We start from the raw sequence: 12,725 nt of genomic DNA on the forward strand, positions 1-12,725 counted from the left end.
TCAACTGAAGTTGTTAGTACAGGAAAGACTGGTGTCACCATTATTGCAAGATTCAACTTGTTGTTTAAACTCCTCTGTGTACAAGAATTACTCTCAGTCTGGGTAAACTACTGTCTTATTTAGACTGCAAAATCTCTACAAACCCCAACTTATGCAATATTCACTACAGCAGTTGTTTGGTGGTTTGTTTCCATCTCTCCCATTGCACTGGTAAAAATGAGAGCAAGACATTGGTGGCATTCAATTTTCATTGGAAAAAGGGTTGAAAGACTTCTTTTCTGCCTAGAGTCTCCTCATTTCTTTCCCTAAGCTGTCAACTCAACTCAGCTTTATTTATTCAGCTTTTCTCAAACTACTGGTTAACAAAACACAGTTGACACAAAACTGGATAGGAATCATTTCAGGAGCTTCTGCACATAAAGCGATACGTGGAGCCGTTTTGTGTTTTTGTTGATCCACTTCATTCTAGATGTACCAGAAGTGAAAAAAGAAAAAAAAAGCTTTTTCTATGTGGCAGTAACCCTGTCACCATAGTGAACATATGTAGTAGTGTCTATAAAAAATCATCAAAAGTTAATTCACTCATTGATTCCGCCCACCACTGATAAACCGCGAAGAAAATCACTGCCTCTTTCCATTTGGTTGATGGATTAGAAAATGTCTTGTTCCAAAGAAACTTCCTCCTCCTTGGCACTGCTTGGGTTTGTAATGTTTTACTCCATCTGTCCTTCAGTTGTAAAATGTATGCATTTATTAAGTAAGTTTAAGAATAGCTCCAATTTCAGAATATGTTGTAAGCAATACTGTCGAAGTGGGTCCATCTCTTTAGAGATGCTTGTATAGAAATAGCTTTTAAATGCTGACATTAGATGTCATATAACCGCCAGGGAATGAATGATGCTCATGGTCCACTCCGGATCTCAGACTCATTATCCCTCTATTATCATCTTACCACTGACTTTGGAGAACTTCTCCCACTTATCGATGAAGTGTCACTGATCTAATGGGCCTGGGGTGTCCATTACGAAGTCAAAATGGCTGCAGATGCGCTGTTGCCACTGTCTGCTGTAAGACACGTTGAGATAAAAGGAGAGGGGCTGCAAGTCTCAAAAAGAAGTTGCAGTAGTTTTTTGTGAACAGGAAGGGGAACATTTTAGTTTCAAACTTCATAATTCAAACTTCAGTATCAGATCTCTTGCTGGATCTAATGTTACATCTTGATATTAATAAGAGCAGTAGCCTCTGAGTAATGTGTTTTGCCTCTGAAAATTGTTTTGTTTTTCTTTAATAAGTTACTCTCATGAGATGATAAACGTTGTCTGACATAGGAAATAAGCTCTCTGTCAAAATGAGATGCTTAAATACAAGTTGCCGTTAATTAGAAAAGAGTAAACAGTTTGAAGATCCAAGCAGTTCTTGGTCCCAGCATGACTCCGTGCCTCTGTCTGAAAGTCATCTGCAATGAAAGTCAGACATTTTGAAATTGGAAGATTCATTGCAATTTCATGTCATTCAGCCCCTAATTTCATCCTGGCAATGCTTTTTTTAAATTCAGTCAGTGTTCTCTCTGTAAACCTCTGAGTCTGAGACATCAATTACATGCAGCAAATCAGTGGTTGGATAAATGTGTCAGCATAGATTTTGAAGAAAAATCCTTTCCAATTAAGTAACGTGACTTTTTCACTCCAACTAAAGTTAAACATTTTCTTTCTCTCCACCATCTGTTCTAACAACAATAGCACATTATGAGTAAATTATTTTCTCAGTTGTCCAGCTTGCCTATATCATTCATCTGATTGGTGATCAGCAGGTCAGATACTGAAAATGCTCCAATTATACTTGGTCGAAATCATAATCGGCAAGATATACCTTAAAAAAAGTTTATCATCTCTGCATTTATCAGTAAACAGTAATTCTATGTACATATCTCTTCAGGACATGTTTTGTTGTTTAGGTCAGGTAACTGATTATTAATCCAAAATACGGTTTATTTAACAGTAAAACAGAAAAGGCTTACACTTCTGAAGTCTTGACAAATTATTCTAGCAACCGTAGAAATGGGCTTGTGAATATCAGTTTAAAGGAGCTCGGACAGGACATTTAGAATTGAAATATGAATGAAAAACAGCATATCGAGCTTAGTGGAGTTTATTGTGGGTGGGCTGCAAACCGTGTGTTTCTGGGAACACACTGTTTTTGGTGTGCACATGTTATTGTTGACAACAGATGCATTAAGACATTCTTATGCAAGTTTTGTTCCAAATTCGTCTGTCTTTCTGGGTTTGCCACAATTACTATCACTTTTTTCATCTTTCCCTCATTGTCCTTTACTTACCTGCTCCTTTTTCATGTGTTATTTGATCTCACTGTACTTTTCTGGCCTCATGATTTACAGCGGCTTTATGTACTCTTTTGTTCACCGCTGATGAAATTATCATCTGTCACATTAACAGTCTGTTGTCTCTGCCTTACGTTCCTACACACAAGAATTGTTCTCCACTTTGCCTTCATTCGCAGTTGTTAATGTTGTATGTTCTGAGGTGCATGTATTTATAAAATACACACATTTATTGTATGCTACATATTATTGTAGGTGATCAGTCCAATCAAAAACAAACAATAGATTCTGTAAAAATATAGTAAAACGTAACAGTGACATATCCTGTTGTGGAAATGTGAATAACGACCTGGACTCTACAGAAGAATGTTAACACTAAATGTTTCTTGTCGCACCTTTACACTCACCCATTGGTCCAGAATGGCATCAAATGAAATGGACCGGTTGACACTGTTTTCAATGGAGATCACTGTGTCATTTTATAAATTACATATTTAAAAAAAAAAAAATTATGTTCCACTTTCCAAAGTGTTTTCTACTTCAGAACTTTGTACTACTTTCAAGGTGTATTACATGAAATCCTTCAATATATTAAAGTTTCTGCTTATAAATTCACAAAATTTTGAAACGCTCAACAAAAACATTTTAAATATTGTGTGGAAAGTTGCATTGTTGTTGAAAACAGTACATTTTCAAAACATGGGAGTGGTTCTTATCTGTCCTGTGTCATTTGCAAAATGTGGACAATCCCGTTGGACGAGTGATACCTTGAAATTAAATGCTGATTGACTTCTCTTTTACGCTGTTGTTACACTAAGTAGAAGCATTAACCTGGGGCCTTTAAAAAATAAATGCAACAAACAAAGTAAACATCCGTTACAGTTTTGAGAGTTGTGAAGTTGCTGATTAGGAAAGCCGGTTATTGCCACCTTGCATCTCGCAGCTGTCCCCAATATTTACACATCAATCTGCAAAGTTCAAGTTGATTTCAAATTTCCATCTTTGAACATTATCTGACATTATTTGCATCGTCCCAGACATGTTGACATGCTTAAAGGAGATTCGGGAATCAGAATGTAAGAATCCTAAGCACCCACCAGACATCGCAAGCGTTTTAATCCCTTCCTGTTTACACAGTTTTACCATCACCATACATGAAAGCTGGGGAGAGAGTGAAGGTCACGGGAAGAGCGTCGAGTTAAGACTCATGCGAGGCGTCTGCTGGTCATCTAAGCCTTTTCATCCCACTAACATATTCTGGATCTTTATTTGATTCCTCCCACTCATGTTGTTCCATTGTGTTTTGCCAGGACCTGAACTCTTGCAGCTCTCATTTATCTGTTGCCTTCAAGGGGTTCTTACCTTCAACAAAATCTTCCCTTTAATCACCATCTTCCCTTTGTCTGTAGACACGGATTAGATGATGCCTCCCCGACTGAATCTTTCATCTGCACATATTAGGATACAACGACAGTTTTTGAACTCCATGTGTTTTCCCTGATTTACCTCCCACATGCTGAGGCTCTCATGTAATCCTGAATTCCTCAGTGGGATTCCCAAATAACCAATTTTTGCTTAATCTACCTCTTGCACAATGTTGCTAAATCCTAAAAACAAGTTAGGTTTCACATTAAATGCAGAATTACTAGACAAGTCTTTTGAGGATTATTTTTTTACTAATCAACAACTTCAGTGCTCTTGGTTAATCCAAAAAGTTAAAGGGCAAAATGTAAAAGTGAGGTTTTCACTTTCTTAGGAGAATATTTATGCGCTCACAATTATTGGGCAACTATTGTGCAGAGTCATTATTCCACTAAATGAAAATCACACATTGTCCCGTCTTTTTTACTTTTATCTCTTACGTGAGAATTAAAAAACTAAATAACTAAAAACTTTTTAATAGGTGATAAGTCAGAGAGCGGTCTTGTTTAAACATCAGAACTGCCTACAATTTCTCAACTGGGTTCAGGTCAGGTGAGGAAAGGTGGCCATCATGTCATCAGTTTTTCCACCTTAATGCCTTTAAACACACATATGAATACTTACGTGCATGTGACAGAGCACTGTCCTGCATAGAAATCATTGTCTTTTTTAAAAACAAAGACTCCTTCCTTACCTCGGCCAAGTCTCTGAGCTATGAAAATCTTCTAGGTTGCAGTTATGGAAAATGACAGTCCTGGAAGATAATGGATTCCTCGTAGCTTCATGCATGATTTTTGTCAAATCCTTGGCAGTTAATTAGCTTCTTGTTTTTTTAACATGTTTTTTGTGACCCTGTTTACTATTTGCAGAAAAACATGTTAATGGTTTTATGATCACGTCTTAGCAATTTCAAGAGTTCTTCATCCCTCTAAGAGACTTTTGTTAATTGTTTACTTTTCAGCCAGTTAAATCTTTTTTGGAGGGCCGTTACGCCTAAAGAAAAGAAACTGTCTAATTATTCACATCTTGATATGGGGTGTTGACCTTCTTAAGCCAGACCCTCCCTCATTACACAGATCCACATCATGTGATGCATAAAGTATTCAGGTTAATTCAACTTTAAGTTTGAAAATATACCTAAAAATGATATGGCTGAAATAAACACTTGCCCAACAATTTTGCTCACAGTATATTTATTTTTCTTTTGTTCTTCTAACTAAAAAGAAAACATAGACTGAGAGAGTTCACATTATGGCAACCTTGAATGGAAATATTGTGGTTTTGTTTCAAAATTCTCAAAAAATGTAAAACAAAATTAATAAAATGTCCTGATTGCTTTTTTCCAAATATATCTGGAAGAATCATTTCTCCCTGAGTGCATATTGCACAGACTTTCACATCTTTTTGACGTTGTCCTCTTTATAGTGTAACACAAGCATAATAAATAGATCTTATGTTATTAGTCAGTCTGCCCATTCAGACCGCTGCTGTAAAATCATCAGAGTGCTAACAGCCTTAACGACATTTTTCCACATTACAAGCACTTTTGCTCACATAAAAACCAGTAAAATCATGTTGCATTTCAATGTCAAAATCTTGTACAGAAATAGCAAGAGAGACTGGAAATGTTTTGAATGATAGATTTGAGTCATACACAAATTATGACATGTATGAACTATATTTAAAGTGAACATTGAATTAATCCTCTGCTTGACAGAACAAACAATATTACTTAATTAAGTTTAAGCAAATTTAGGCAGCAAAGCGTTGACAGACCTTATACTGGTAAATTGCAAGTTGCTGTTTTAAAGCAGTGATACTTTAATTATCTGTCTGCGGCAGACTGGCGACCTGTCCAGGGTGTACCCCGCTTCTCGCCTGGAACATAGCTGGAGATAGGCACCGGCAACCCTCCCGACCCCACTAGAGACAAAGGGTGAACAGAAAATGGATGGATGGATACTTTAATTAAGGCAAAAAGCGTTCTTTTTGAGAAATCAGTGAAGTTTCTTTAGAAATTTCATTTTAAAAAGGCAAATTTCTTCCCTGGGAGAACAAGTTTCCTAAAGGTATTATACTATTGCAGCAGGAATAGTTATCATCACTCTGGAGAACTACTTTGGAGTGGCATTATTTTGGACTCCTTTATCTTGTGCTTTTTACGCATTTTTTTCTGGAACATTACTGAAACACTCAATTTGCCTTTGCGGGAAAATGTGGGAAATTTTTTTTGGCCAGCTGACCATCACGTTGTGAGGGAAGGGAACACATACAGAATTATACTATTCTGTACAAATGAAGAAAATCCTGAGCAATCTGGTATTTATTTCAGTCATTAAAGACTTTTAACCTGTCATAACAGGATTAAATGTTTTCAGTTTTGAAACTCAAAGTTTAAAACTGGCCTACGAGTGACCTTTTTAAACTTTTGTCCCTTTTTTCATTTTTTTTCTGTGCTCCTAACCTTCTCACATCTCTTTTCTTCTGTCCAGCATGTGAATTAATGAACCAGGGGATCCTTGCGCTGGTCACATCTACGGGTTGTGCTGCTGCGAGCGCCCTTCAGTCTCTAACAGATGCGATGCACATCCCTCACCTCTTCATCCAAAGAAACGGGGACGGTGGACCCCGCACCGCCTGCCAGCTCAACCCCAGCCCAGACGGAGAGAGCTACACACTGGCCGCCCGTCCGCCTGTTCGCATCAACGACGTCCTGCTTACCCTCATCTCAGAGTTTGGCTGGCAAAAGTTTATCATCTTTTACGAGAGTGACTACGGTAAGTGAAGCTCGATAACTCGGCGGATTACTGAATGTGTCTTGTAAACATGAATATTGCATAGCCGTCGTCAAGAGCTTTATTTAATGCCGCTAAACCATCTTCATTTTTCAGCGTTCAGGACCAGTCCTTCACTAAAAGCTCAAACTAAACTTATATCCTCAAAGTACACAAAATAGGGAACTATGTAAATGTAATAAAAAAAACAACAATTTCCTCAACAGATTCCTGCAAAGAAGTCGCTTTAAAATAAATACACAGTTTAATTAAAAATGGTACAAAAAGATACATGATGTTGTTGCTGCCTTCACCATCAGTAGCCTCTTCATAAAGAGTCAATTTAAACCCTAATTAGCTCACTCATGGCAGCCTTATTTTGTCCGTGTTTCTCCCTCCAGCTGAGTCTATTCATAGATCTTTTTCACTCATGTTGCTATTTCTACCAGGATATCCCTCGGGAGCAGACCTTTCTTGACCCACATTAGAGATCCTCGAAATGCTGTGGGTGAAGTAATTATTAGCAAACAAAAAAAAAAAAAAAGTGCAAATTTAGTTGTTTTAGCTTTTGTCACAATAGTATTTTTGATTACTAGCTAATATGTTTCTTACTTGGAGCATAATGAGGGGGAAAAATTAATTTATTTAGTTAATCTTTAGCCCCCTAATGTCAACATTTTTTGTTTGGACATAAAGAGATTGTGCTTTATGTAAATAAAGGCCACTCAATTTGGTATACTGGATTGAACCTCATTTTGTCAATAAAACTGCCAATAGAGGAACCCGAGCACAGTGACGTCATCATCATAGAAATTTTGTTCTTTAAAAATGTATATGTTTTTGTCACAGAGTAAACATAAATGAGTGGTACGTTATTTTTTCTTAAAATGTTTTCTTTAAAAGTTAAAAGTCAAAAATCAACCCTATTTGCTGCATATATTGATGCAATAAAAGTGACGTTTTTTTATGTTGTATTTTAATGTAAAAGGAATAAATTGTGTTGAATATGAATTGTAAAATCCAGCCGGTACCAGACCCATAAACAGTGGCTGTGCGACCCTTACAAGGGTTCAACAGGTTCTTATTGCAGTTCCTATTGCCTTTTTATCATCTTGAACAACTCTGTCCAGACTCGTTTTACATCCACAAGACATTTTTTGTCCACACAGCTGCTGCTTACTGACTGTTCTTTTTTTTCTTTCATTTATTGTAACCCTGAGAGGTGGTTGTGGAGAATAATAGATCAGCGGTTTCTGATAGATTCAGACTAAGCTGTCTGGCACTAACAAACCTGTCACATTCATTGTCGCACAAATCCTCTTCCTCCCCGATTTTAAAACTTGGTTTGAACTTCAGCAAGTCTTCCTGACCTTGTCTGCATGCATTGAATAGCTGCCATGTGATTGGTTGATGTGTCGATTAAAAGGTGCACCTAATAAATGAACTGGTGAGTGTAAATGTAATGAAGGTTCATAGTTACACACCTGATTGTTTTTTAATTGTGCCTGACTATTCAAAGAAGTGTGTTCTTATAAAAGCCAACAGAACCACCATAAAGGAGCACCTGTCGATCTGTAGGATGATCTGTCTTGTCGTCTGCCCTTCTTCTCTTTCACTATCTAGCCATATGTATGTTCCTCATACATCTGTCATTCAGGTTGGGTCACTTTGTGTATGACCATCTGTTTTGCCATTGCTTTTCTTTATTACTGTCTTACTGTCAGCCTGTGACGAGCCGTCTTGGAATAGCTTTAATAGCTGTAGGCTGGTATGTTTTTTCTAACGTCCTTATTTTCTATTGGTCTGTTTCGCTAATTACCTGCCCGTCTGTCATACCAGTTGGATCATCTGCAGATCAATAAATCTGACTAAATTCCTTCTGAAACATTTGCCCTGTTTCTTTAGGCCTTTAGTCTGAATCTCGAATAACAAAAGGCAGAATAGAGATTCTTAAATTGAATTGTCTGTGATTCACAGTGACTATGTGTGATGTCTTAAACCTTTCCAGTGCCAGGTTAGTATTATTGAGTTTTTAAAGTGACTGTCTCAATGCAAACTTAGTTGCGTGATAACACAGCTTTTTTTGTTTTTGTTTTATTTTATATTTTTTTTTAATGAGATAAGGTTGAGTAAAAGGGGACAGCTGTGAAAATTATGCTAATAGCTGGGAAAAAAAAGAGGAAATCCAGACCTTTTGTAATGTGATCTCACAAGCATCTGCTTCATTTTCTGTCTCCTTCTGTCTGACCAAAATACCCCACTGCTGTTTCGAAGTAAGACAGCAGATTTGCAGAAAATCTCAGAAGTGAATGTAAACGCTCAACATGCTTAGATGTGATGGATATGAATATACCTAGGTTAATAAGAAAGTCACTCATTCTTTATTCAATATTTATATAACAATCGATGCTGAGTATGCAGTAGTTTCCCTTGTCTCCTGCGTCCTGTGAAACAGTGAAGTGCACGCACACAGATATTGGGAAAGTTTACATAAACTTAAGACAGGTCAGCTCTTAGTCTGTGTCAGCACCAGTCACACAACATAATTTTCCCAGCACACTTGATATTTTTTAATGTTGTCTGTGGTTGGAGTGTATAAAATGTTACTAATACTACTTTAAAGCATATTGTAGAAGCTATAGAACAACTAAAATGGGGAGAGAAAATCCCCCCCCCACACAGCAGATTGGTCCACTTCTCCGTGTGGCAACATTTCCAAGCATCTCAACAGTTAAAACTGTTCTGTGATTTTGGCAAGACTTATGTGCTTCCATCTCCTTTTATGAATCAGAAATGACTAATATCCAAGCTCTGCAGTACCTTGTTGTTGTTACACATCTCTTCTTTTTTTCCCCTTGGAACTGAAGAAAGCTCAATCCGATTTTCCCACTTACACTTGATTGTTTACTGATTAGTTGGGGGCTCAAGAATAAACATGGTATTCTACATTCTAAATTATAATTTTAACCAGTCTATCATGACTACTACTGTTTGGCACTGTAATGTGTTACAACTATGCCGCCCAGTTTTGTGCTTCATCAAAAATAATTCAAAATAATACTCACCACTACACATACTTTTTGGTGATGAAAAAGGAATTGAACTTATTATCTACCCTCAGATCTTGGTCGAACATTTTATCTAAACCAAAAGAATATGTAGCTCTACCTGATAAAACTTAGCGTCCACTGTTGTGTACATATATATATATTTTTATATTTTATATATATATATATACAGTACAGACCAAAAGTTTGGACACACCTTTTAATTCAATGAGTTTCCTTTATTTTCATGACTATTGACATTGTAGATTCACACTGAAGGCATCAAAACTATGAATTAACACATGTGGAAATATGCACTAAACAAAAAAGTGTAAAACAACTGAAAATATCCCTTATATTCTAGTTTCTTCAAAGTAGCAACCTTTTGCTGTGATTACTGCTGTAATCACAGCAAACGTAGGCTGGAGTAAAAAATAATCCGGTGCATACACTCTGCATTTTCTTGATGAGCTTCAAGAGGTAGTCACCTGAAATGGTTTTCACTTCATAGGTCAACCTGCCCTGTCAGGTTAGTAAGTGGGATTTCTTGCCTTATAAATAGTCATGAAAATAAAGAAAACCCATTGAATTAGAAGGTGTGTCCAAACTTTTGGTCTGTGCTGTATATATATATATATATATATATATATATTTTTTTTTTTTTTTTTAAAGATCTTTTTAATAAAAAAAATAAGCCATAAGATCTTAAATCTTTGCAAAACAAGCTGCTTTACTCAAGCTTGTAATGAATAAAGTAAAACGTAGGCTGGAGTAAAAAATAAACAAAACAGAGACTAATTTCAGTACGACAACCTTAAGACTTTTAGTGATTCCGTTTAACATCAGACAGAGATGCAACTGACGGCTGAGAAAGAATAGTGCAAACAAATTTCCGTCAAACTCAATTACATAACGTTGTCAACACCAAATGACAATCGTCGCCTCTCATTTGCGGTTCCCCATGTTGCATTTAATTGCCCCATGTCATTACATTTATTCACTCACTCTGCTTCTACACTATATTCTCATATGAGTACCCTGAATGTTGGGCTTTGCAAAGTTAATTTGGTTTTTCACATAATAATGGCCTGCAGAATCAATAAAATATGCCCAAATTTCATTAAAAACATGTCAGCGTGATTAGTCTCGAGTTTGCATCTGTCTTGCAACTTTTAATGTGAGTGGAAAAGTTTGAAGCTATTTATTGTAAAAGATGAAGGCATGTTCATCAAGTTGTATTCCTATATATCCTTCCCATGTCACTGAACTCCTGAACTTATAGCTTATACTGTAGAATGTATTATTAATGAATAGATTAGAACAAATTGGGTTGTTAAAGGAATTGTCCTACATTCCACTGAATTGTAATTGAGAAGAGTCGTATGTATCTGGATCATCTGGCTTTACTTAATTCATACATAATTATTAGTTGCGGTTTTTTTTTTTCTTCTTTTTTTTATCATAGCACCGTGCTTATTGGAAATATTTGAAAGGAACTTAGCAATGCTGCGACACACTGGCGACCTGTCCAGGGTGAACCCCGCCTCTCGCCCGAAACGTTAGCTGGAGATGGGCACCAGCACCTCCTGACCCCACTAGGGACAAGGGTGTTAGAAAATGGATGGATGGAGGGAACTTATCAATTTTTTTTCCTCATCAAACCCCTTCCAAAACGTATATATTAATAAACCTGCAGGGGGGAGGTTGCAGCCATTTAAACCCAATGCTGTTGAACATTTATGTTGAAAATTCACAATAAAGTAATAAATATGCATTAGCAAATAATAATAATTAAAAAATTGCAGAGATCTGTTGATTTTGCATAAATTTCCACAATTGTAGCATCGCAAAAAAAAAACATGGTGGGACTGTATATAAAAGATGAATTGGTATTTTGACCTGAATCACAAAGTTCCAAAACTCAATCCCAAAACATTTCACCCGGTTACTGAATGAATTATGTCAGGTAGCTGATCACCAGAAATTGTGTCTTGACACAAAACACAAGATGTTACATCAGGTTTCCGGCTGTTTTCCCTCCACTTTTCTAAATGCCATCCCAATCTAAAAGATTTTTTATTTATGAATAAGCAGTGATAATTAGTGTGTACAAAAGCTTTATAGCAGAAATAACGATGCCCTAAGGGATTTTGTCTTCTACTGCAATATATCTGGCTGTGTAGGTGTTTCAAACAAAACAAACTATAACATTTGATGCTTGTAGCATAAAACATTAAACAGATCAAGTAATATAATCTACATCAAAGCAACTGTTTTACAACCAACCAACTTGTGCAAATGTGTCAAATAGTGAGGTTGTTTAAGATATGTCACTGTACATTTATGTTGTATCATGCTTTTTGTGCTGAATACATTAAAATTTTTAAAACTTAACGCCTTTGCAATCTTATTTTGTATTTAGTGACACAAAGAAATTGGTAAATGTTGAGAATTTTAGACCAGTTCTCAGGGTTAACAAGTGTTTCCATTTTACCGTATTTTCCGCACTATAAGGCGCACCTAAAAACCTTCAATTTTCTCAACAGCCGAGAGTGCGCCTTATAATTGGGTGCGCCTTATATATGGACCAATATTGAGCCACAACAGGTCTCGCAAGTACAGTAAGCAGCTGCCAACTTAATTTACCCCCGTAGAAGAAGAAGCGCGCGGTGCACGCTGGGTTTTGTGTAAAGACCCCAAAATGGCTCCTATTAAGAGACACCCTTACGACGCAGAGTTTAAGCTCAAGGCGATCAGTCACGCAGTAGAACACGGGAAGAGAGCAGCAGCCAGAGAATTTAACATAAACGAATCAATGGTGCGGAAGTGGATATATATTGTGATTGCACCAACGTTTGATTTACAGTAACAGTATCAGATTGTTTTTTACGTGTTTATTGAATCGAGGAACAGTTCCCCTCCACTATATGTTATACCTTGCTGCTGTTAAAAGATAAACTGTGTCACGAAAATGCCACGTCACTTACTTTACCTCGGGGAAAATAACAAAACAGCTGTTTATTCATTTTGGGAATGAACGGAGTTGTCAGAACGCTGGTTTGTAATCTATTAATAAAGTTTGACTGAGCTATCTGACTGTTTTGTTGACATTCCCTTTAGCGCAGTTCCATCTAATGGATGCAT

The 12,725-nt window shown here is 36.7% G+C and overlaps 1 protein-coding gene across 3 annotated transcripts in view; it reads left to right on the forward strand.

Annotated features, from left to right (window-relative positions):
* The window catches only part of grid1a (glutamate receptor, ionotropic, delta 1a), a 336,282-nt gene that overhangs the window by 212,384 nt on the left and 111,173 nt on the right, over window positions 1–12,725 (forward strand). For all 3 annotated transcript variants that reach the window (XM_028007823.1, XM_028007822.1, XM_028007824.1), the window contains one exon: window positions 6,253–6,537. In XM_028007823.1, coding sequence (XP_027863624.1) covers window positions 6,253–6,537 — 285 coding nt within the window. The remainder of the gene's footprint in view (window positions 1–6,252; window positions 6,538–12,725) is intronic.

Source organism: Xiphophorus couchianus, chromosome 22 (assembly GCF_001444195.1).
Source record: "Xiphophorus couchianus chromosome 22, X_couchianus-1.0, whole genome shotgun sequence".
NCBI classification, from domain to species: domain Eukaryota; kingdom Metazoa; phylum Chordata; class Actinopteri; order Cyprinodontiformes; family Poeciliidae; genus Xiphophorus; species Xiphophorus couchianus.